At 40.2% G+C, this 27,402-nt stretch overlaps 1 protein-coding gene across 2 annotated transcripts; it reads right to left on the reverse strand.

The window, feature by feature from the left end:
* Positions 1-365: 365 nt before the first annotated feature.
* LOC118395131 (gap junction gamma-1 protein-like) lies at positions 366-25,502 on the reverse strand. 2 transcript variants are annotated; one of them, XM_035788906.2, is made up of 2 exons: positions 25,356-25,502; positions 366-2,190 (listed from the first exon to the last, which is right to left on the reverse strand). In XM_035788906.2, the coding sequence occupies exon 2, from the start codon at positions 2,168-2,170 to the stop codon at positions 908-910; it is 1,263 nt and encodes a 420-aa protein (XP_035644799.1). In that variant the 5' UTR covers positions 2,171-2,190; positions 25,356-25,502; the 3' UTR covers positions 366-907. The 2 variants fall into 2 exon arrangements, with proteins under 2 accessions (XP_035644799.1, XP_035644800.1); XM_035788907.2 differs by lacking the exon at positions 25,356-25,502 and adding an exon at positions 9,009-9,461.
* Between the last annotated feature and the right edge of the window lie 1,900 nt (positions 25,503-27,402).

Genomic DNA, 27,402 nt, shown 5'->3' on the forward strand with positions numbered 1-27,402 from the left:
CTTCTACATTAAAGACATGAGTAACCACCACGCTGCATTTCGGTCCGACTCTCTTTCAACAAACGAACGCCGTTACACCTATAAGATTTCACATCTTATATTTCAACATAACCCATACATATCCGGCATTTCTTCCTCAAATAAATGATTAATGCATATTTTTCTAAATGTCTTAATACAAATCAAAATGAGTTAAAAGGTTCCAAGTGCAAATCTAAACAGTTAGGAATTTCTAGATCACTTTTCACATTTGGTTCACCGTCCTTTTCTTAAACATCATCAGGATTCAATCGTAGTGACATTAAAATGTGCTTACCACGGTATTGCTTTTAACTAGACCACAATTTAAAAAAGACACACTTGCATATTGTTATAGTTTTAAAGACAAAATTCAATGTATTCTGTCAAATTAATCCAGTTCAAAAGCAAGGTTAAATTAATAATCCCAGTAAAAATAATTCTAAATATATTGCCATCATGGTTCATTTTATATCTCCCTATATTCGTAAGTAGCTAAAATAAGAAAAGTTTGAATAAACAACATATGCATATATTAACTATGTTCAAGCTATGTTATTTAAAGCACAAACAGACACCCTAATAATAGGATACACTACTACTGTATTTAGTGATATCTTCATGTTTGTTTTTCCTTTTTTTGTTTACCATTGTTTTGATATCACATGTAAATCGTGCCTATTTTGTGTGCTCCTGATCTGACACGTCACAACTGCTGGTTTCTCCTAGTGACAAAGCTAAATCTATTCAGGCAGAGCAATCGATTCACGCTCCAAAGCTTTTACCTATCTTGTCTCATTTCACATCTTCCATTATCCACAGAATATGGACCTGGAGATTGAAAATAATTTTTCACTAAGATTACTGTACCACGTGAAGTTAATAATTCCTAAATCCATACAGAACTCTTTCCATTTTTTACAACGGTCCCAGCTTTCTCGATAGTGGCTGATTTTGGCCTGGCTCCTTGTTTCTCCTGGGTTGTGTTGACCCTGATTTGCTCTGCCAAGGTGCTTCCAGGACTACTTGTCCTCGAGGTGGGCTGGTTCTTGTTGGTGTTGTAGGTCTGGAAGGCCATTTCGAGCTGCTCCTGGGCCACCCGTAGGTGGCGGTGCAGGCTGGCTAGGTCCGAGGGGATGTTGTCATCTGGACTCGTGCACTCTTGGTTATGTTCCTGGACATCGTTGGCCATGTTCTGCTCATGGTGCATAATTAGACTGTTGGGGATAATCCGGTTGGGCCTGTCTGACTTCATGACCAGGTTGTACCCGGGGGGAGAGGCGGGGATGTTACGGGAGTACGGGTAGCTGTACGAGGGCCGTCGACCCTCCTGATTCCTCCTCTTGCGGAGAGTGTCTCGGAATGTTCCAATGCTCAAGTGGAACATCTCACACACGTTGAGGAGCAGGCAGAGGCAGCTGACGACATACATGATGAGCAGGAAAATGGTCTTCTCCGTCGGCCGAGATATAAAGCAGTCTACATTGTGGGGACAGGGCAACTTATTGCACACATATGATGAATTAACACGGAAGCCGTAGAGAAGATACTGGCCCGCCAGGAAGCCGATCTCAAACATGGCCCGGGACAGTAGCTGAAGGACATAGATTCTCATCAGGCCCTCTTGCATGATCCGCCGGCGGCCGTCATGTTTCTGCGGCTTGGCCGGCTCAGGCTTGACTTCTTGGGCTTCCACCACCTCCTCCTGGTAGATCATAGGCTCTGCATCGTTGTCCTCATCCTCCTCCCGCACCTCCTCAAGCGGGTGGCTATCCGTCCACCTTTGAGCATGAATGAGCTTCTTCCGGCGGTGGAACTTCCGGCGCTCCAACTCGGAGGTGCGGGCTATCTTGTGGATGGCGTAGCCCAGGTACATTACTGAGGGGGTGGAGATCATGATGATCTGGAAAACCCAGAAGCGGACATGTGAGAGTGGGGCGAAGGCATCGTAGCACACGTTGTCACAACCGGGCTGCTTGGTGTTACAGGTGAACTTGGTCTGCTCGTCAGAGTAGATGGACTCGCCCCCCACGGCGGTCAGCACAATGCGGAATATGATGAGCACCGTGAGCCACACTTTCCCTACAAAGGTGGAATGGTTGTGGATCTCTTCCAGAAGACGCGTGAGAAAGCTCCAGCTCATGGTGGTCATAGAAGCTTTTCAACTAGAATCTGGAAACACATAAAAAGTATAATTAAGGGTTTAGTTGAATAAAAGAGAGACAAGAACTAACAGAACTAGACACAACTCATACACAACATCAACAGAACTAGTCACAGCTCATACACAACATCAACAGAACTAGTCACAGCTCATACACAACACCAAATCAAATGTTATTGGTCACATACACATACAGTTGAAGTTGGAAGTTTACATACACCTTAGCCAAATACATTTAAACTCAGTTTTTCACAATTCCTGACATTTAATCCTAGTAAGAAGTCCCTATCTTAGGTCAGTTAGGATCACCACTTTATTTTAAGAATGTGAAATGTCAGAATAATAGTAGAGAGAGAGAATGATTTATTTCAGATTTTATTTCGTACACATTCCCAGTGGCTCAGAAAATTACATACACTCTTAGTATTTAGTAGCATTGCCTTTAAATTGTTTAACTTGGATCCAACATAAAAACAGTTTAGGGCTCGCAGGACAGCTAGCCCTAAGGAGGTTCATGAAATCAATAACTTACTAACATCAGATAACATTCTTATATTAGCCATTTCTGAGACTCACTTAGATAATTAATTTGATGATATAGTAGTAGCAAGGATATAACATCTATAGAAGAGACAGAAATGCTTATGTGGGAGGTTTTTCTGTATATATTCAAAGCCATATCCCTAAAATGCTTAGAGAAGATCTTATGTTTTGAAGTGTTGTGGTTGCAGGTTCACTTGGCAAAACTAAACCTTTTCTTTTGGGTTGTTGCTATAGGCTACCAAATGCAAACAGTCAGTATCTAAATAATATGTGTGAAATGCTTGATTGTGTATGTGATGTAAACAGAGGTCTACTTTCTTGGGGCACTGTATATTGACTGGTTTTCATCAAGCTGTCCACTCAAGAGGAAGCTTCTCACTGTAACCTGTGCCTGTAATCTGGTTCAGGTTATTAATCAACCTACCAGGTTGTTTCCAAACACTACAGGAACAAGATCATCCAGATGTATCAATCACATTTTTACTAATACTGTAGAATTTTGTTTTAAAGCTGTATCCGTACCCATTGGATGCAGTGATCACAATATTAGCGCTATATCCAGGAAAGCCAACGTTTTGAAAGATGGGCCTAAAATAGTCTATAAGAGATCACGCAGAAGATTTTACTGTGACTCTTATGTGGATGATGTAAAAACTATGTGTGGGTATGATGTGATTAAAAAGGAGGATCCAGCCACTGCACTTGATGAATTTATGAAATTGCTACTTATTGAAAAACATGCACCTGTTAAGAAACTGACTCTTAGAACGGTTGACCTCTACAGGATCGGTGTCCCTAAACCAGGATTGTTGTTGCTAATGTGCGCTAATGTGACTGGAATGAAGTTGTATACAACAGCCAACCTTCCGGGACATAGACATGTCTTATATGAGCAGAAAGCTTATATTCTTGTTAATCTAACTGCAGTGTCCAATTAGCAGTAGCTATTACAGGGGGAAAAAGACCATGTTATTGTTTGAGGGGAGTGCACAAAAAAAATATATATATATATCACGGCAACTGGTGTGATACATTCACCTCTGAAGGTAAATGACATACTTACATGTAGTAACCTTGCTCTGATTTGTCATCCTGACGGTCCCAGAGATAAAATGAAGCATAGTTTTATTTGATTAAATCCCTTTTTATGTTCAAATTTAGGATTTGGGGTCTACAGTTTGACCCCACTGCTGTCTCTGGCTCCACTCCCACTCCTCCCAGACATCTAGATGTGAAAGTTAGTGTATAAGCTAATGGTCCATCATGTATGACATTCCTGGGAGTGTGTAAGCTTAAATGTTGTATTACCATAGCATTTGTGTATGTTCTCTATAGTTATGTACTTGAAATGTATCAATTGACCAATTCGGCACATTTGGGCAAACCTCTGGCAGACTTGATACAAAATATTCGGAAGTAAAGTAATTCTCCACTGCATCAGTCTTAAACTTTGTACACACACCGCTGCCTTCTGGTGGCCAAAATCTAAATTACACCCAGACTCCTATCTGAAAGTATGGTCTTTCTCTTTTATCTTTTACCAGATCTAATTTGTTATATCCTATCCTATCTCCTACATTAATTTCACATTTCCACAAACTTAAAAGTGTTTCCTTTCAAATGGTATCAAGAATACGCATATCCTTGCTTCAGGACCTGAGCTACAGGAAGTTAGATTTTGGTATGTCATTTTAGGCAAACACATAAAGCATAAAAAAGGGTCAGATCCTTGCTTCATGGATTGATGAGGAATTGAAAAACTGTATGGTTGAAAGAGATGGGGCAAAAGGAGTAGGTAATAAGTCTGGCTGCACATCTGACTGGCTGACTTACTGCAAATTGAGATAGTATGTGACTAAACTCAACAAAAAGAAGAAGAAACTGTACTATGAAGCCAAGATCAATGATATAAGAATGATGTATACACACTGTCTATAGTTATCCCAACACCACAATCAAGACAATCTGGCCTATACACCATCTCTATTAGTTTACTCAAATACTCAACACACTGGTACCACCTACATGTACTCACACAACCCCCCCTGTCTGTCCCACTCTACACCTGCATTGCTTGCTGTTTGGGGTTTTAGGCTGGGTTTCTGTACAGCACTTTGAGATATCAGCTGATGTACGAAGGGCTATATAAATTAATTTGATTTGATTTGATATATTGATGACAGAGGACAACCCAAACCAGAGAGTTTTTGTCTTTGCATTTTCACACGACCACCTGTACTCCTAACCTCTGTATTAAAGGTAACTGTCCAGTGAAAATCTCACTTTTAAAAGTTAATATTCTGTTAACGCATTCCCAAATAATGTTGCCTGCTCGTCCTATTCTCATATTTGTGGCCAAAGCATAAATTGGAGAAAAATACACTTAAAAAACTACACCTCAAACAGACCATTTAAAAAATGTTGCTATTTCCTCAAATAACATGATCTCACATTGGCTCATTGGCTGTGCTGTCCAATCAGCAGTCTACTTGAATGAATATTTTTAATGACAAGTGTATGCCCAGTCTCCCTCAACATTCTGTTGTTGGGGTATGCCCACACCATTACAACACAGAAAAGCTGCTTTTTAACATACTGAATTCCATGTTTTTGGAAGGAAAACTTGTTCACTCATATTGGAAACACTAGACAGTTACTTTAAAACTTTTACTTCGACCAGATCCTAGAAGTCAAGTCTTTTCTTTTACCTTTTTCAAAGTCAACTTGTTACTGCAGATTTACCTAAATCAGTTGATTAAACCTTTTGCTTTCTTTTAATTTACCAAATTACATGAGAGCAATTGTGTTATGATCCTCATATTCCTATAAAATATGTTTGTGAACTTTTTTCAAATATTACAATATTTATTTGAGATGAACAATTCCACTCTAATCCCAACATGTAGGCAAAATAGATTTAAATAATATATTTGCACACAACTTTTGCTATAATAGTGCATAATGACAAAGCAACACAACAGACTAATGTTAATTAAAAGCAACAACTATGAACATAATCCCTGGGACCTATTTGAAATCAATAAACAAATTGTTCTCACTTGCTTCCATGTGCAAAAAATTTGGTTCTAAATTAGCATTTTTGGAGCTTTTTTCTTAAACATTATAAGTATAAAACACAAATAAAACTATTGGAGTGCATTATTTTTTAAATAATTCTAATAATCAATTCAATTTAGCAAAAGACTTGAAAGAAACTGCTGACATACTGTATCACACACAGTGGTATAGTGGTGTAAATGCAAGTAAACACAGTTTTGTTCCCAACTTTTTTACTTTGCGCTACAGTTTTACCCACCTTTTTGTGGAAAAATGCATTAAAAGTATTGGGAGCGTTACCTTAGACAAGTAACGCATATGCATAAATAGTGAGAGGATATGTACCTGACCTTGTGTATAGATTACTCATTATTCTCACTATTCTCTACTATTCCCATACTGTTTAATGATTAATGATGCAGCTTCTCGATGACTGAATGAAGGGATATTTAGATTCATTCTCTCCAAGCTAAAGGAAGGTAGTGAGTGACACACCTGGGTTATATCATGATAGGAGGCATATGGGGGAGGAGAGAGAGAACGCAGATGTGGAGGTGTCTCTGTGTGCTATACTCTTATTCGGAGAGAAAATCCCTATACTGTAGGTTCTGCTGAATGATGAACTGGGACTCTCGGATTGATTTTAAAGGAAGAGAAGTAGGCATCTATGCTTCTCCCAGGATGTTCTCCCACTAGTGTCCCTACTCCCCTCACACACAGAGCAGACTGACTGCCTGCTTTGTGAGTTGATAGTATCATGACTGTATAGCAGCACTGTCTCCGCTAGCTGCCATCTGAGTGAAAACAGTGAACAGGAGAGGCTTGTTCGTCTGTCTAGCTACCACGAGGCCACGAGGCCTGCCCTCCAGACCCACCAGACCCTGTGCTGCTTCTGTCTCACACCGGGGAGAGAGGGGCAGCTAGCACCACATGGCCAGGCCACAGACGGCAGCGACCACCACATGGCCAGGCCACAGACGGCAGCTACCGTGGGCAATATAAGGTGGGTGAGCCCTCATGTGAAACACGTATCTAGTATTATAAGTTAGTAAACTGTTCATAAAATGAATAAAGGTGGGTAAACTGAGTTTACATTTTACTACAATACATCCCTGCCCAGAACTTGAGGATAGGCAGGGTTTGTTTAACTGAAGCCCAGTAAGGATTATGGCTAGGCTTTATAATGAAGGGTGCCCCATGAGAGCATGCTTTGGAAGTGATTGGCTGCTGTGTACATCAATTCAGTGTGGGTAGTTTGCAACATTATTTTATGTAGTTGGTTGAACTGGAACTGGAAAAGAGAAAACGTTTGTGTAACTTGTTAGCGTTACTCTTTCGCTGTGTGATATTGCCGTGTTTTATTTTAGGATCTCTACATGTTAATTCCATGCTAGATGTCGGAGGTTACCAATGCAAGAAAGCAATAAACATGTTTCATGCTCATGCCCTTTGGGGATTAGTAAAATATAAATATTTAATTTCTGTTAAAAACAAGTTTTAACAATACTTTTGGAAAAATTCTGATAGAACAAACTGATTTGAGAATGTTGTATTAATGATTGAAATTACTATATGCATGTATGAGTTTTAATTCTAGGTATTACTACCAGTTTTTGTTTTTATTCCCTTAATTAGGGTTGCAAAGGGAGGTATATTACTGGAAACTTTAGAACTTTAGAAGGATTTTATGTAGTCTATCTCAAGACCCTTTTGGGTACTTCAGCCTATCACAGGTGTCCGTAACTATCTATGTCCCTCTGTGTGGCCTTCCCACGTGTACAATATTTGAAATAATTAAATTTGACGGTTTTAAAATAAATAATAGAATGACAAATCTGTAAAACATTATCCTAAATATAAACCATGGACTCAGTCAGTGAATATCATTGGTGTTAAATATGAGGCTTTCAGCATGAAATATACTTCATATTTATTTATTTCACTATGTCAATATATATTTGTTGTCAATGTTTTGGCATCAAACTGGTGGCAGTTGTGAAGAAAAGTCAATAGTTGCAGTTAATTGAAAATAAGGCTTTATTCACTTAAATCATATGGTCTATCTACTTGAAACGCATGGACAATATGGACACAGATATAAAAAATGAAAACTATATATGAATACACATTTTTAAAGTTATTGAAGTACAAGCTTTGCAACCCTATTCTTAATATCAATCAATCGTGTAAATATTGATTTCAGTATCCGCACTTAGCTGAAGGGGAAAAAAATGACTGTGTGATATGACAAAATAAAAGCATTGTTTTTATGTAGGCTATCTTTCCATTTCAGTATTACAACATTAAGCTTTGTTCTCCCATTGAAGGTGATCCCACCTGACTTGCCCTCATGATCTTGACCTTTGACCTGTGTCCTAATATTCATCATTAAACATAATCTAACCCAATATTTTGAACACATGTCAAATATATTTCAAATGGTACAAATCTGTATAACAAGAAAACAATAATGAGAACTGCATCTCTATATCTTATAGAACAATTATTTATTAGCCTGGTGAAAACAAGTTACAGTAACACTTTGCTGTAATTGCGTGGAATTCTTCTCTGGATTTTATATATTTTTTATGACATGTTTTATTTATTTATGGTAACACAGCCAAAACACAACAGTAAGGATGAAAGAAAAAAGACAAAAACACCCACCCACCCATCCCCCCTCCCCAACCCACATAGGACCACGTTTATTGATTATATCATAACGGTTCTCTTAATATTAATCCATAACTCAACATTTTCTCTCTATCCCCACCATATATGGCCAACTGAGATCAACCAATTTGAGAAATTTAACAAATGTTTAGGTCGTAGCGGCCTGAGAGAATATACATGATAAAGAATTACAAATGACCTGGTGTCAGGGGTGTACGTCAAGATGAACTACTTTTCTTTATCTGCTGCAAAATAATATCCTTCCAGCTTTACACAGTGGGACTAAAATATGTGTCTGTTTTTGAAATAAAACTGGTGCCTGAGGAGACACATTGGGCTCATCTCAATACATATTTCTGCAACATACATTTACCCTGTTGATTTAAAAACCATGCTACATTTGGCATACAATTCAAATGTAACATTCTACACCTGAATTCTGCATCAAAGTATTGTAACCTCATTTAAAATGTTCAGCCGACAACACCTACAGTATGACAGAGGAAAGAGCTACGCATCCTAGGGTTTGGGAGAGAGAACGGACAAAACCCACCTGGAGAAGAAGTTGGACTGCACGCTCCGTTCAGACATAACTTTGTCCACATTTTCACAGCCATCCCATGCCAAGTCCGTGCCGATGGCATGGAGGGTCCATCCTGATCCTGATCTGACGCTGTGACACACTAGCTAACAACAACATGATCTCCCCCACATAGTAAAAACAACAAACACTGTATAATTAGACTACTTAGCCTTTTCTGTGTATCCTCTCCTGACTTATCCACACAGTGAGGACGGAACTGAACTTTTTCTCCTGTGAATGCCTCACATTCTGACTCGTGTCTGTTTTCTATTACGCCAGCCTTTTGCCCAAGAAGGAAGTATAAAAAAGAGAAGGAGAAAGACAAGGAAAAAATCTCTCCCTCCCCACCATGGCAAGTGACCCTGTACCAGAGGGTCAAATTTAAGGACATCTGACTGCAGATTGAAATTAACACCCACCCAGCTGAGGGAGGCTTGTTAGTGGCAACACCTCCAGCCTTCCCATTCCCACCCACTCCCTGTAGCTCAACACTGCTCAACACTCACTCCCCTGTAGCTCAACATTGCTCAACGCCCACCCCTCTATAGCTCAACACTGCTCAACCCTCACCCCCTATAGCTCAACATTGCTCAACACTCACCCCCCTGTAACCCAACACTGCTCAACACTCACTCCCCTGTAACCCAACACTGCTCAACACTCACTCACTCCCCTGTAACCCAACACTGCTCAACACTCACTCCCCTGTAACCCAACACTGCTCAACACTCACTCCCCTGTAACCCAACACTGCTCAACACTCACTCCCCTGTAACCCAACACTGCTCAACACTCACTCACTCCCCTGTAACCCAACACTGCTCAACACTCACCCCCCTGTAACCCAACACTGCTCAACACTCACCCCCCTGTAACCCAACACTACTCAACACTCACTCCCCTGTAACCCAACACTGCTCAACACTCACTCCCCTGTAACTCAACACTGCTCAACACTCACTTCCCTGTAGCTCAACACCCCCCCCCATAGCTCAACACTGCTCAACACTCAGCCTCCTATAGCTCAACACTGCTCTACACTCACCCCCTATAGCTCAACACTGCTCAACACTCACTCCCCTGTAACCCAACACTGCTCAACACTCACTCCCCTGTAGCTCGACACTGCTCAACACCCCCCCTCTAGCTCAACACTGCACAACACTCAGCCTCCTATAGCTCAACACTGCTCAACACTCACTCCCCTGTAACTCAACACTGCTCAACACTCACTCCCCTGTAACCCAACACTGCTCAACACTCACTCCCCTGTAACTCAACACTGCTCAACACTCACTCCCCTGTAACCCAACACTGCTCAACACTCACTCCCCTGTAGCTCAACACTGCAACACTCACTACCCCTATAGCTCAACACTGCTCAACACTCACTCCTCTGTAGCTCAACACTGCTCAACACTCACTCCCCTATAACCCAACACTGCTCAACACTCACCACCTGTAGCGCAACACTGCTCAACTCTCACTCCCCTGTAGCTTAACACAGATGATGACAGCTCTTCCTCTCTCTGCCCTCTTCTCTGATCTCAGCAAGACATGGTGCACCACACAACTGCCTCTCCTCACTTCCCCATGCCTAGGGTACCTGTAAAGCTAGTTGTGGATGTGATAGCTTGCCTTGAAAATACACAATGTGGAAAGTAGATGCATCTGCATAGTAGTTGGCATATGGATGGTCGCGCATATAAGTATGAGTGCTCTCTCTCTCTCTCATCTCTCTCACTCTCTTTCTCTCTGTCATTTAAATACACAAACACTCACACAGACCAACACCTACTGGAATTGTATATTTATATACAGTACAACATATGTCCTTAATTATAACAAACAACAATGGAGAGAGAGAGAGAGAGGGTTAGCCTGCTGGGATATCCACTCTCCAAAGTGCCACACAGAGATAAAAAACACATTGCCTTAGAGCAGATCCGCTTCAATGTATCCAACAGGTACACTCAGTCATATCAAGTGTCCAAATATTTAGATGTTCCATCCAGGCGAATGGCCAGAGATGGGACTGGTGGACAGGTCCCACTCCACACTACGCTCCACGTCTTTTCCGACATGGTGTTTACACTCAAGGCTTTTTGTCAGGCCGTAGAACTGGAAGCACAATGTTACTTAGCGCATGTGACTGCTTTTTTCATATGACTAAAATGCATCTATGAGTACAGTAGAGGCAAACCATGTACCTCATTCATACCATAGGGTTCTTTGCCCATAAATATTTGTCTCCATGAAGAAAACCCGAGCTGATATACTTAATTTCTAATTGAAAAAATTGTTCCTCAATCACTTTTATTGTGAGCCAGCCATCGTACTACTGTTTAATACTGTAAGTGAGTTCTGTCATGCCCTGACCTTAGAGATCCTTATTATTCTCTATGTTTGGTTAGGTCAGGGTGTGACTTGGGTGGGAAAGTCTATGTTTTCTATTTCTTTGTTTTTGGCCGTGTGTGTGTGTGGTTCCCAATCAGAGGCAGCTGTCTATCGTTGTCTCTGATTGGGGATCATATATAAGTTGTCATTTTCCGTTTGGGTTTTGTGGAATCTTCTTTTCTATTTCGTGTCTGTACCTGACAGAACTGTGCGCATTCGTTTTCACGTTTGTTATTTTTGTTTTGAGTGTTTTTTGAAAAATAGAAAATCGTGAACACTTTCCACGCTGCGCTTTGGTCCACTCCTTTCGATGAGAGCTGTTACACCTTCAGCTAAACTGAAATTGGTGCACAACAGTAAAGAGACCAGTATCTGGCTAATGCCAGAGTGCTACAATGACTGTATGACTGTGGTGTGGAGTGACTTAGTCTTCCTCCGAAAGATACTCAGAAGTCAAGAATTATCATTAAATGACATATCTGGATACAAAGGAGGTACACGCCTTATATCAATCTCTTTCATTAGCAAACTGGGGAGTGTGGGTAACACATGTCACTTTTATCACCTGTATTTTGGATGATTCCCTTGCTAATACCTCACAGACTTGGCCAATTGATCAACATTTTATTTCTGCTCAGACATCACTGGAATCCTCTGACACGGAATAAGGGTTACTGGTCATACTTATCACTCTTTCACCTAAAGACCAGTATTTTCCAAAAAGAGTCCGTATTTAACACTTCTTCGTGAAATATACACTTCTCTAAACAGTTCAACCCATGAGAGTGCGATATGAGAGTCGCGTGAAAACTGAGCGGGCTGAAGAGAGTGTGGAGAGCTCTGTGAAGAGTGTGCAAGATGAGCATCTTGGCCATTTTAGTGATGAGACGGGAGGGTGTGTGAGTGAGCGGACTGAGTGGGTGCTGGCTCTGAAACCAAGCCAGCTGGACCTGAAGGACCCACCCATCCTCCAGAGGCTTTGCCTCCAAACATCCCCTCCTCCTTGCATCCCTTTCTTCCCTCATCCCTGCATCTGACTGAGGAGTTCTGGCATTGCATGCACCCCTGCTGGGGTCAAGGGAAGAAGGAGATGGGATGCTGCTGGAATCACTGGAGCATTTGGGGTTCATCTAGACAGCCATGTGCTGTGCTATCCCTAGGGGGGAGCAACACAGTCAGACCATCACGTGGCTTCTTCTCTTAGTCGGATCACATACACAGCTCTAAAATCTTGCTGCCACCCAAAAGACACAGATAGTCAAGTAACTAGCCTAATCTATTTATGTTATTTTCTGGTTATAATAAGTTAGTCATTATATAATAAATTATGTTCATTCAGTTAATATTTATTCAATGATCTGTTGAGATGATAAACCACCTGCAGATTCCTTTTAAAGTCATCTGTTGCTGCACAAAATGGCACATTCTGTTCAAACGACAGCTCCACAAGCATTTGCTCGTGGTCGGTCAGTTGTCACCTCGAAGATGTCAGTGAGAGTTGTGCTGTCTGTCTGCAGTGGAGTTGGAATGGTGCAACAACAAGGACACATGGACAGAAGAGAAGTGAACACCTCGACAGCTCTCCTCTCCTCAGCCCCTTGCCAATGTCACTTTCCCGTAGAGTTTTTCCCTCTCTGCAGAACTAAGTTGACGGGAGCCGACTAGAGGCCACGGAGGTCTGTGTTTATGTAACAGATCAAGCAAAGCCATGTGACTTGAACGTGCCCCCCAGAGAAGAGAGTGACACAAGACACGGCCGGAGCATTCCCCCGTTCTCCTCTCCCCCACATTATCCAACTGCCCTTACCAGGCAGTGCAGAGCAGAGTAGGGTGTATCCTGTAGGCTGCCTGAGAGTGGTGGCAGTCCTCTTTCATTTGTTCACTTTTCTCTCTGTTTTTCAGCTAAGCCTATCCTATCCTACCCCTTGGGTCTGTGCATCCCGTGCCAGTTTGACAGAGGCTCAAGTCCACCGAAGCGACTGGGGTGAAGAGCCTAGAGGTGGATGCCAACATTATCCAAGAAAAACTTCCTTCAGCTGAGCTTGGATGTCTACTGTTAGTCAACAAGGCATTGCAGTACAGCTGTGAAGGACGTGGACATGGTCCAACTATAAAACACAGGTGGACTCAAACCTGAACAAATGTAACATACTGCAAAAGCTCTCTGGCATTTTGCTATATATTTATACAATTTAAAAGAATGTACATCTGATGTAGATCGTAAATTGCCTGTAACGTTTGACTGCCCTAAACCATTTCAGAATGCAGTGGAATGGTTGAAATACTCCAACGAAACCCTTGTTAATCCTTACGTAGGGACTATGCATACACTGTAACAACATTTCCTCTAACAAAAATGGACAAAAGGCTGCATTTCTACATACAGCCAAAAAAAATATGTTCCATGAGAACACTAGGCCTGCTAACTATCTAACTGGAGGTTTTGGTTTTACTGTGTCCAGATAGTATAAACACACAGAATGAAGTCTTCTCTACGAAAGCTATTCTGTACTGCAGTATACTGAGACAGAACTGTTCACCTCAAGACTGACATTGCCTTTAGGTAGAACGTGATGAGCAGACATTAATGTCACATTCATTTTTATGTAAGTTGAGAGAAATAGCAGCAATGTAATGAAAAGCATATATTGCCTTGTCTATTCTGTTGCCAGTAGGAAGTTACGTATCAGTACTCTGGCTTTCAGGCAGATGTTGCACTTGGCGTGAGCTGGATGTAAGGATAAGGACTCTGGTTTAAATGTTGTTGATGCAGATTAAGTGTTATTTGTTTGTTCATTAAATGGATGATGCCAAAAAATGGGATAAGTCTTACTTGAGCTCCATCAATCTTCTGGTATAGCTTTTTTTTCTACAAGTTTGGTATATCCCAGTAAACCAAATTTGGTTCTGTGAAAGTTCCCAGAACATTCGTTAGGTTGCAACTAATCGTTCTCATAACAAAAAGAGTCCAGTTGTGCTGATGATTACACAATATTTGTATAAAACATTCGCTTAACGTCGCAAGAGCGTTCCCAGAACACATTTCGTCTGTTCTTTAAAGGTTCAAAGAATGTTTCATTAGTTTGTGGGAACATGGTGGGGACATCACAAAAGATATGTTCCCAAAACACAAAAACTGTCCTGTTGTGCGGATGATTATACGTTTCATTTCGGGTGAAAAAAACATTCACCTGATGTTACAAGAATGTTCCCAGATTATTATTTTTTACTGTCTTTAAAGATTCCCAGAACATTTAATTATGTTGTGGGAACAGTGTGGGTACATCACAAGAGATAGGTTCCTTAAACACAAAATCTGTCCAGTTGTGATGACATTCTTACAATGTTTACATCAGGGTGCACAAAACATTCCCTCAATGTTCTTAGAATGTTATTCCTGTTCCCAGAATGATACAATTAAGTTTTGAACAGTCCACAGAGGTTTGTTTCATCTTATTGTTGAGGAAGTTAGTTCTACAATAATCCATGTAAATCAAATCAAATGTGTCACATAATTAATAAGGTCTAGACTAACAGTGAAGTTGAAACACATATGGCATTTATTTGGAATCACATGATTCACATATTGTACAAACATAGTTTTGACGTATTTTATATATAGTCCAAAGCTCAGATCGAACATGGGAGTGTTATCCCTGAAATTAATCCATTGTGCCACTGGAATAGGCCTAACATAAATATAAAGCTGTTTCCACCTTTACTCTGACTTCCAGGTTGTGGTTTTTGTCTTTGCAAAAGATAGGAAAACTAAATCTAGAAAAATAAATATCCTCTATTGTTTCTTACTCTACCAATCCTGTTTACGGTATATGTAGTAAAGTTGGGAAGTTTTGACTATTATTTTCCAGACATACTTGATTTCAGAAATCATGTTAAATTATTGCCTGTCAGATTGTTGTGAGGTGTACACAGATGTGCAAATGTACTAAGACATATACAGTAGCCATAGTTTGGATCGGATCATCATTTAAGGATTTCAGTACAAATGGAATAGCAATAGAAACATCAGGGTCCTTGTTGTGCAGCAGACTAAGTATCCTACAGGGCTTGAAAATGGTAGATCGCAGGTTCAAATCTACTTGATCATCATTCTAAAAAAGCTATAGCGATGTATGACTATACCCTTATAAAATGTAATGAAGTAAGTAAGTTTGGTAACTTCATATAATAATGTTATATTACACATCAATATTAGCAGAACATTGCAGCAATGTTTTCAGGACTACTTCCATCATTGAAGTATGTTTTTAGAACAATTCTGGATCATCATGACATAACCTTACAGAAAAAATTTACAAGAGACTCGCAGGAATGTGTCTTGTTTGCTGTTAAAGGTGTTACAAGTATTATTATTTGTTTAAACAACTTCTATTACTCCAACCTTTTATTGTGGAAGTACAGTGGGTTGCGAAAGTATTAACACAAGAAACAGAAAACTTGAGCATGCATAAATATTCACCCCCCAAAGTCAATACTTTGTTAGAGCCACCTTTTGCAGCAATTACAGCTGCAAGTCTCTTGGGGTATGCCTCTATAAGCTTGGCACATCTAGCCACTGGGATTTTTGCCCATTCTTCAAGGCAATACTGCTCCAGCTCCTTCATGTTGGCTGGTGTAGATGAATCCTTAAGTCATGTCACAGATTCTCAATTGGATTGCGGTCTGGGCTTTGACTAGGCCATTCCAAGACATTCACATTTTTCAAGTTTCCCTTAAACCACTCAAGTGTTGCTTTAGCAGTATGCTTAGGGTCATTGTCCTGCTGGAAGGTGAACCTCTATCCCAGTCTCAAATCTCTGAAACAGGTTTCCCTCAAGAATTTCCCTGTATTTAGCGCCATCCATTTTCCTTGATGGCCAAAAGGCTCAATTTTAGTCTCATCTGACCAGAGTACCTTCTTCCATATGGTTGGGGAGTCTCCCACATGCCTTTTGGCGAACACCAAATATGTATGCTTGTTTTTTTCTTTAAGCAATGGCTTTTTTTCTGGCCACTCTTTCATAAAGCCCAACTCTGTGGAGTGTATGGCTTAAATTGGTCCTATGGACAGATACTCCAATCTCCGCTGTGGAGCTTTGCAGCTCCTTCAGGGCTATCTTTGGTCTCTTTGTTGCCTCTCTGATTAATGCCCTCCTTGCCTGGTCCATGAGTTTTGGTGGGCGGCCCTCTCTTGGCAGGTTTGTTGTGGTGCCATATTCTTAAAAATAAGAAAAATAATGGATTTAATGGTGTTCTGTGGGATGTTTCATATATTTTTTTTAACCCGACCCTGATCTGTACTTCTCCATAACTTTGTCCCTGACGTGTTTGTAGAGCTTCTTGGTCTTCATGGTGCCGCTTGCTTGGTGGTGACTCTTGCTTAGTGGTGTTGAAGACTCTGAGGCGTTTCAGAACAGGTGTGTATATATACTGAGATCATGTGACACATAGATTGCACAGAGGTGGACTTTATTTAACTAATTATGTGACTTCTGAAGGTCTTGGTTGCACCAGATCTTCTTTAGGGGCTTCATAACAAAGGGGGTGAATACATATGCACGCACCCCTTTTTTAAAAAGTAATATCTTTAATTTCACTTCACCAATTTGGACTATTTTGTGTATGTCCATTACATGAAATCCAAATAAAATATAATTTAAATGACAAGTTGTAATGCAGCAAAATAGGAAAAAGGGGGATGAATACTTTTGCAAGGCGCTGTATGTTCAGGAAACCTTATTAGAACCATCATGCCACTATAACTTTATGAGTCCATTTTAGGAATATTCCCTGATTGTTGTTATGGGTGTTTTGAATAACATCTCAATCAACATTGGCAGAACGTTCCTGCAATGTTTCCTCAGAACAACTTTTATTGCTCCCACATTTTGTTGCGGCAGTATGTTCTAAGAACATTACCGGAACATTGTGTTATTACATTACTTGGAAACCTAATGAGAACCTTAGGGAATGTTGTTTTGTAGTAATTTTTACAGATTTTGTGAACAACATTTTAATGAATGTTAGGAGAACATTTCCTTTAAAACATTTTCTTTAAAAACTGTATATTGCTGATAAAAAACATTCTTTGAATGTTTGAGGGATGTTATCATCCTAATGTTAGCTCAATCCCTAACTGGAACTTAATTGGAATGTTAGCTAATGTTCTGGGAATGTTCCCGGTTTGCTGGGCTGTTTGTTGTTATCAATATCCATCATTGGTTGTTTGGCCTATTCAGTCATGGCCAAAAGTTTTGAGAATGACACAAATATTAATTTTCACAAAGTCTGCTGCATCAGTGTCTTTAGATATTTTTGTCAGATGTTACTATGGAATACTGAAGTATAATTACAAGCATTTCATAAGTGTCAAAGGCTTTTATTGACAATTACATGAAGATGATGCAAAGAGTCAATATTTGCAGTGTTGACCCTTCTTTTTCAAGACCTCTGTAATCCTCACTGGCATACTGTCAATTAACTTCTGGGCCACATCCTGACTGATGGCAGCCCATTCTTGCAGCCCATTCCTGCATAATCAATCAAGGATTGACCACAAGTTCTCAATGGGATTATTAAGGTCTGGGGAGTTTCCTGGCCATGTACCCAAAATATCAATGTTTTCTTCCCCGAGCCACTTAGTTATCACTTTTCCCTTATGGCAAGGTGCTGGAAAAGGCATTGTTCCTCACCAAACTGTTCCTGGATGGTTGGGAGAAGTTGCTCTCGGAGGATGTGTTTGTACCATTCTTTATTCATGGCTGTGTTCTTAGGCAAAATTGTGAGTGAGCCCACTCCCTTGGCTGAGAAGCAACCCCACACATGAATGGTCTCGGGATGCTTTACTGTTGGCATGACACTGGACTGATGGTAGCGCTCACCTTGTCTTCTCCGGACAAGCTTTTTTCCGGATGCCCCAAACAATCGGAAAGAGGATTCTTTAGAGAAAATGACTTTACCCCAGTCCTCAGCAGTCCAATCCCTGTACCCTTTGCAGAATATCGGTCTGTCCCTGATGTTTTTCCTGGAGAGAAGTGGCTTCTTTGCTGCGCTTCTTGACATCAGGCCATCCTCCAAAAGTCTTTGCCTCACTGTGCGTGCAGAAGCACTCACACCTGCCTGCTGCCATTACTGAGCAAGCTCTGTACTGGTGGTACCCCGATCCCACAGCTGAATAAACTTTAGGAGACGGTCCTGGCACTTGCTAGACTTTCTTGGGCACCCTGAAGCCTTCTTCACAACAATTGACCCGCTCTCCTTGAAGTTCTTGATGATCCGATAAATGGTTGATTTAGGTGCAATCTTACTGGCAGCAATATCCTTGCCTGTGAAGCCTTTGTTTTGCAAAGCAATGATGACGACATGTGTTTCCTTGCAGGTAACCATGATTGACAGAGGAAGCACAATGATTCCAAGTATCACCCTCCTTTTGAAGCTTCCAGTCTGTTATTCGAACTCAACCAGCGTGACAGAGTGATCTCCAGCCTTGTCCTCGTCAACACTCACACCTGTGTTAACGAGAGAATCACTGACATGATGTCAGCTGGCCCTTTTGTGGCAGGGCTGAAAAGCAGTGGACATGTTTTTGGGGGAATCAGTTCATTTGCATGGCAAAGAGGGACTTTGCCATGCAATTCATCTGGTCACTCTTCATAGCATTCTGGAATATATGCAAATTGCCATCATACAAACTGAGGCAGCAGACTTAGTGAAAATGTATATTTGTGTCATTCTCAATATGTTTGGCCACCACTGTTCAGGATCTTAATTAGACCACCCTGTTGCAGGACACATTTTCCTGCACCGCAGTAAAAAAAAATGTGTAGTGCATTCAAGGTTTAAAAATGCTTAAAGTTTTTAATTACCACTTTAACATTTCAGACATGATTTGCCCTAACAAAAGATGTATTAACCCATACAAACATTTCAATTAAATATAATCCACCTAGTAATTCACATTACTAGGATTATTTTCCTGCTGTGAGAAACTGGTCAAATTAAGAGCCTATACATCTGTAGGTGTCTCGGATGACATCTTCATTAATGTTAGTGGAATGTTCCAGTAATGTTTTCTCAGAACCAATTGAATTGAATCCTGACATGATTGCTGAAGAATGTTTAGGGAACGTTATTGTAACAATCATAACACAACGTCACGCTATATATTTTTGAGAGCAGGGTGGTTGTTGTTATGGGTGTTTTTAATAGAATCTCCATCAACATTAGCAAAACATTCCCGTAATGTTTTCTGAGAAAAATTTCTATTGCTCTCACATTTTGTTGCGACAGTATGTCTAAAAACATCACTGGTATATTCTGTTATTACGTTACCTGGAACCGTAATGAGAACGTTTGGGGAATGTTTTATGGTGGTTATTACAGCTGTTGTGCACAACATTTTAGTTAATTTTAGTAGAACATTCCAAGGATATTTAATTTAAAACATTTTCTGAAACTCTTATTACATTTTTTTATTTTTTTATCAATCTTTGAATGTTTTTGAGTTATCATCCTAATTTTAGGTAAAACCCTAACTTGTATCTTCATGGGAAGCTTAGCTAATGTTGTGGGATTGTTTCTTGTTTGCTCGGGAATATCTAAAAAGCATTTACATACAGTATCTTTCCTCACCCATATATGTTCTAAAGAGTGCAGAGTTCTGTCTACTTGGCATGGACCATGTATTTCGCTCATATCAAAGACACTCTAAGCCGCTTCATGTAAAAATGCATGAAAATTGCCAGAAGAGCACCACATTTTCCGTTCACCTGGGTTCTGAGGTGAAAGCACCAGGGATTGTTATAAACTTTCAATAAGGCAGCAAGCAAGAGAAAGGCATTGCTAATATCTAAGTTGATTCTTAAGAGAACAAAAATGGATTTGAATATCCTACAGCTCACAATTACGATGTTGTCTGTCAAGATGATTAGACGTTTGGGAAGTTACTAGCTGACTTCATGTCATCCTTATGCGACCCACATCACAACCTTTGGTCACTTCACACTCCCCTGCTCTTCTAACACACATTTCTCGCACATCCCATTATTATTTTATACATTGCCTATCATAGACTAAAACTCAATTTCAAATGTCTTCAAGCCCCTGCTTTACCCTAATTTCAGAAGATTACCAATTAAGTACTCTCTGTTATAAATGTGCAATAATCACATTCTGGATTATATAATGATGCCCTCCATGCAGAATTAAAAAAACATCCAAACATGATTCTGCCATGCGATCCAAATATATAAAAAATGTATATATATTACATTCATATTTATACAGCAAAAGAAAATACTGTAATGTTCTAATATCGATGTGCTCTCAAATACATTGCATGAATATCTGGTCAAGAGAAGAATCCCTCCACACAACTTCCCCTTAAAACAAACCAAGCAACAAACAACAAAGCTTGCTTGGAGTGCTGGAGGTCCTTAAACTTTGACATTATCTTGTCATAACTGACCATGTCATGAGGTGGACCCAGGCCTGGCCCGAAGAGCAGCAGACCTATTCAGGGTCATTTGGATTTCAGTAGCAGAGAAATACTTAGTAAAGCACCACCCCCAGAGCTCTTAGTAAGCTAGCCTTTTACTGCAGTGTAAGAGACAGAACCACCAACTCAGTGAACTTCAGCCACTGGCAGCGCTCCCACAGGCCTAATATGATAGCATCAGCCAACGCTCCCTAGCTCGTCCATGTCATGTTGTCTTACACAACAATAGCTGACAGCAGAATCGTATATCTATGACTCTTGCTCCTGGCACCGTCTAAGTGATATTACATGACTAGTACAGTAACGAGATCAAGGTGTTGATGTCAGCTCGTTAGGGCCTGTTTATGGTTTTATGTGGAGAATGTTTGATAGTTAGATAATGCTAAAGTATAAAAAGATGATGCTGATTTCATAAAAAAATACTTTGATACAGATAAGAGGCCAGAAAATACATGACAATACCATATTTATAAGAATTGATGTGGTGTATAACCTCATTAAAATCCAGTTACTGCATTGTTGCATGTTTTACTTTTTTTTTTTGATTGGTCAAACAATGAAATATATTGTATTCACAGGTAAGGAGAGAATACACCACGTGCTATATGCAAATGTTATAATCGTATTCTTAACTGCAAGAGGTCATATTCATTGTTAATGGTACAGTATGTAATTTCCCCCATCACATCTGTTTTCGCCACTGGAGGTTTTAAAACACTAGGTGGCATCCATGTATCTGAATGGTCATGCATGCGTTGCTGTCTCAGGCTAGTAGTCCACTGCACCAATATGACAAAAGGCTATCTTGTATCATTACACAACCCTTAGCCTCGCCTGTAACAAATGCTACAGCAAATGTTTGGTCAGAATTAGGCAGTCCGATCATATCAAGCCTACTTAGCAAGAGAATTAACAAGCTGTTATTCTGTTTGGACTGTAGCTACACCGTAGAGTTTCAAACGTACGTGTTGTTAAGATTCATGGGACGCAATTCAAATCTGGTCACTAATTACACATCTACATCAGATATTTATGCAAATGCATATAGAAACACATTCGCTATGCTTAAATAATGTGTTGAATCTGATAGCTTAGTCTATAGTGCATCTTTCACACGGTCAGAGCCTTGACACTGGGCACATGACGTCACTTCAATGTCGATAATTGGGTAATTTCTGGTTGAAACATTGATCAATGAGATTACAACCTATATTCACCCAATCAAAAAGAGAGCCAAAAGTTTGTTGAATTTCCAATGCGTTATCACTATGCAGTGTCTAGTGGTTTAGTTGTCACTGAAATGTCTATCACTGCTCTTTCATCCATTTAAAAGCATATCAATGTTCAAATGGGAATACAATGTCATATATTTTGTTTATTTATACAACATACAGTATTAATGTGTTATCACTATGCTTCTCTCTAATAGCACAACCAAATGACCTGGATTGCAGTGTGCAGTGTGCAAGTGATCAATGCCGTTCGTGATTCTGCACAGTTTATTACAGCAATTGTGAGGATCTCACAGACCTGCGAGGGCCTATGAATGCTATCTTGAACATGTACACTTCATATATAGAAATTATGACCATGGATGTGTTACTCCTTCTCCGTGGCCGACGTAAGTAAGACATTTAAGCGTGTTAACCTTCGCAAGGCTGCCGGGCCAGACGGCATCCCTAGCCGCGTCCTCGGAGCATGCGCACACCAGCTGGCTGGAGTGTTTGTGGAGATATTCAATCTCTCCCTATCCCAGTCTGCAGTTCCCACGTGCTTCAAGATGTCCATCATTGTTCCTGTAGCCAAGAAAGCAAAGGTCACTGAACTAAATGACTAAACACCCTGTAGCACACACTTCTGTCATCATGAAGTGTTTGAGAGGCTCGTTAAGGATCATATCACCTACACCTTACCTGACACCCTAAACCCAATTCAATTTGCTTACCGCCCAAATAGATCCACAGACGATGCAATCGCCATCGCACTGCACACTGCCCTATCCCATCTGGACAAGAGGAATAGCTATGTAAGAATGCAGTTCACTGACTATAGCTCAGCATTCAACACCATAGTACCCTCCAAGCTCATCATTGAGCTTGGGCCGTGGGTCTGAACCCGCCCTGTGCAACTGGGTCCTGGACTTCCTGACCGGCCGCCCCCAGGTGGTAAAAGTAGGAAACAACACCTCCACTTCGCTGATCCTCAACACAGGGGCCCCACAAGGGGCAGCCACCTCCCACAGCCACCTCCTGTACTCCCTGTAATGAACACGAGGGGAGACAGAGAGCTGGTTTCAATTGCTGAGCGCAGCAGGTGTTTATTGCAAAGGACCACAGGAGGCGGCAGGTAGCTAGGTCCAGGGGCAGGCAGAAGGTCATACACAGGGGGTTCAAAAGGGCAACAGTACAGGCAGGAAATAGGTAGAGAACAGGAAATCCGATAGGCTAAAGTACAGGCAGGGAGGGAATAGGCAAAATGCGTCATTAGTGAGGCAGGCAAAAGCTATCATACACTGAAGGATTAAATCACGAGAAAAAGAACTGAACTAAATAGTGTGTGAAAATGACATACAGGTGTGTGAACAGGTGATTAGAATTCAGGTGATTGGGATCTGGAGAGTGAGCTGCGTTCAGGGGATCTAGGTGTTTGAGGGTGTGAGTTGGAAGCAGACGTTACACTCCCTGTTCACCCATGACTGCTGGCCACGCACGCCTCCATCATAATCATCAAGTTTACAGACTACATAGCAGTATTAGGCCTCAACACAAGCATTTCGCTACAGACACAATAACATCTGCTAAATATGTTTGTGACCAATACAATTTCATTTGATTTTGATTTGAATGTTACATTAGTGTGTAAGATGGCCTTAACTTTAGGCTATTTATTGTAAAGGTCATATTGTGTTTGGTTGACAATGCAACAAAATATCAACATTTAAAAGGAGCCTGCTTGGATAGTTCCATCTGAGCCACTGGCTTAACCCCATTCTTCAACTTTTATTTTTGGTTGAGATGCAGAGACGTGCATCTTCATTGAAAGTTGGTTACTATGGTGACAGAATCCTGTGATTGAAGTTTCACCTGGAAAAAGCAATAATTTACGTTGATTACTTTTTTCAAATCCAATGTATTTTCGACGTAGATTCCACGTCAATACTTTGACAAAGGATGTTGATTTTTCTTTATTCAACCAGTTTGTGCCCAGTGGGTTTGTTCCTGTATAGCAAAAGCCCAATTATTTTCCCATTTGTACACTGAGAATATAGAAGATATTGTTTATTTTACACATAATCATTCTTAAAATAAGGGATCAGTATTTTCTGACTTGTTGGTTCAGACTCACAGGAAGCATCAGGTGGTTGGCCTGAGGTGAGCCTACACTGAGCATATTCAGCTGTACAGTAGGACACTGCATGCAATACTATGAGCTAGGAAGGCCTAGTGACATGCAATCGCCAGTGTAGAAATGCCAGCAGAATAATAGATAGGAATCTCAATAGGTTTTATTGCCATTGAGTAACTATTACTTTCTCAACACACAGCACATGTCTAGAGGTTTGCCATACTGAGAATGTTGATTACATACAGACTACCAATGAAGTCATTGAACATGTGCATAATAATACTGAAATGCCCTAATACTGTATAGCAGCAATGTCCGGCTATACATGTGTTTTCAGAGAAGATAACATTTTTTGGGAACTTTCTGTCTGATTTCAAATGTGCTTCAGTGTCAGGTCAATGACCCAGAGTGTCAGGTCAATGACCTTGTTGCTTTGCTAATATATGGCATGTACTTTTGAATTGTGCCAACAGGTAACTGGAGGATAACCTGAGGTACCATTTAACTGGCTGATGACCCAAGGCACTCTTTAATAATGTAAGTGACCTGGTCTGGTCTATGAGAACCCAGTTTTATTGGAAACATGTTTGTCCACGTTATTCACATGTTTTTTTTTCATGTAGAGGGTGTCTGCCTTATCATCCTGGTGCCTTTTCTGGAATAACAGCCTGGAGAGTAAATCATATTGTATTTTTCATATATTTCAATATAAATTCAATAATTTTTATATCACATAAAATATCTATAATGATAAAGGAAATATATGAAATATTCTGTAATAAAATAAATAAAACAAAGTAAAAAGTATTCTTATTTTGCACACTGCCAGCCAAGAAAGTTTGACTATAAATCTATATGATTATTATAATCTACATTGCCATACAAGTACTACATGCAATGATAGACTGAAGGGACAAAACAAAACTATTCTCCACAAGGAGATTGATTCTCCTCCCATACGCTTTAGTGGACTCATATCTAACTACAGTACATAGCATTACATTAAAAGAAATACATCACAAGAGCCCCCTGAGGTAAAACAAGAGCATCGCAAATGGATAATGGAAAAAAGCACCTACCTCTCCATGGGGCCGGCTAGGTTTGACCAGACTAGTATTCTTCACAGTGGAGCATTCTGGGATGGCTTCCAGAGACGTTGCTTAGCTTCCCCGAGGCTCGGAAGCAGGATGACAGAGAGACAATGGCTCATTTTTCTTCAAAACTCCTCACCACCAAGTACAGGCAGGACACTCAGGACTCCTACCAATGGCTCCATTGTTCCCTGGCTTGGTCAGTCAGTCGCCTTCATGACTGGTGCTCTAGCTCTACTACTGTAGCTCTACTATTTGTTTATTTCATCCAGGATGACTTCTGTTCTGTCACAGCCATTCATTCACCCAGAAAGGTTTTACTGATGCTACTCTGAACCTCGAGTACAGAGCCTTGTGACTTAACAGCATGTGTATGTGTGTGTCTCACAGATGCAACTCAGACGGAAAGAATAACCTCTACAGTTCTCTAAATATGTACAGTAAAATAGACAACCTTTACGTATTAATGTGGAGAAACGTAAAAGGTGAATAGTCATCTGTCATATGCAAATGAGGTTCTATTTCAATTGTATTCAAATGAATACTGTGGTATTTTCACCTCTCTCTCCAAGGTATAGTTTCTACAGTTTCTAGAATGTATACATTTCATACATAAGATACATAAATGTTTGGCCATAAGACAATCCATTAAAATCAAATGTATGAAATGTATGCCCTATCCAAGAAAAAGTACCAACCAACATAACTTTTTTCTCTTATGGTTTAGACAGGGCTGTCAGAAAGATTAGAAAATGTCAGTATGGATTTATCCAGAACAAAGGTCATCAAAACTGGAATAAATGGCAGTCTTTCAAATGGCACAACATGCATCCAAGATTGTTATGCTGTTCATTATTATTGCTAGTGTAAATCAAATCCAAGCCGTTCACTGTTGTAAACATGTCTTCTACAGTACCTGGCCTAGTTGCCAGTGCTCAGTTGTAAGGTACCAATGGAAAATGGGAGTAAATATTCCACGTTGGAACAGATGATAATCTTTCCCCAGGCATCACAGCACAATCACACTGTATGTGCTGTTTTCAGTAACCATGGCCCATATTGTTGAACACAATGCAGGCAGCACTATGGAAGCTGAAGTGCTGTATATTCCCCTGTCATCTTGTGCTGCCCAGCATTAAGAAGAAGCCTAATGCAAGGTGACTGCTCAGTCTAACCCTATTACTGGCCAGTTGTGGGCTAATTTTGTATTTATTTCCCACAAATGATGTATCACAGGAAATCCCATATAAGAAAAAATTACAATTAATGCATTAAATTAATACAAACAGACCATAATGATAAATCACAAATAATTCTTAATATACATTTGAGAATGTAACCTCTTCATTGGGTATAGCCAAATAGTGTGTGCAAGTAATTGTAAGACTTTTAATTGCATAGTAGCTATTTATGAGGTAATATTCACCAAATACAAATACAAATTTGAGCCTTGAATGATAGGCTATAATGTTGAACTAAAGCAAGGATATACCATGCCACCTTCTCAACCAAAAATATTCCTATTCTACAAATCATTTGTTGATGTATCAGACTGTGAGACAGAGACCCATGTACTTTTGGTTGCCGTTCACAAGTTCTCTATGTATGATGTGAACTTGAAAGTTCAGATTTAATCACATAGCTTTGCCACTGAGCAGATGTCATTTCAACATCTAGTTTTGATTTACATTTGGTTGAGTTGTCAACTAAGGTGAATTCAACGTGAAATCAACAAAACATTTCACCATGTCATTGGATTTAGGTAAAAAGTTGTGAAAAAAAAGAACAAATGCCTTTCTGTTCTTGACTTTTTGCAAATCCAATCAGTTTTACACGTTGATTCACAGCCTGGACCCATAGACTAGAGGTAACATAGTTGGTGTGAAATCCAAGACACTCAAATTAGTATGATATGTTACGTTTGGTACGGTTAAATAAGACAGATTGTTACTTAAGGCAAACACGTAAGTAGGGTGGTTAGTTGGGTTGGCGTAGAATGTGAACATCTAGCAACCCAAAGGTTGCGAGTTTGAAT

Source organism: Oncorhynchus keta, chromosome 15, assembly GCF_023373465.1.
Source record: "Oncorhynchus keta strain PuntledgeMale-10-30-2019 chromosome 15, Oket_V2, whole genome shotgun sequence".
NCBI lineage: Eukaryota > Metazoa > Chordata > Actinopteri > Salmoniformes > Salmonidae > Oncorhynchus > Oncorhynchus keta.

Bases quoted from the DNA above. Each gene is read 5' to 3' on its own strand.
- LOC118395131 (XM_035788906.2), bottom strand. From the start codon at position 2,170: ATGACCACCATGAGCTGGAGCTTTCTCACGCGTCTTCTGGAAGAGATC.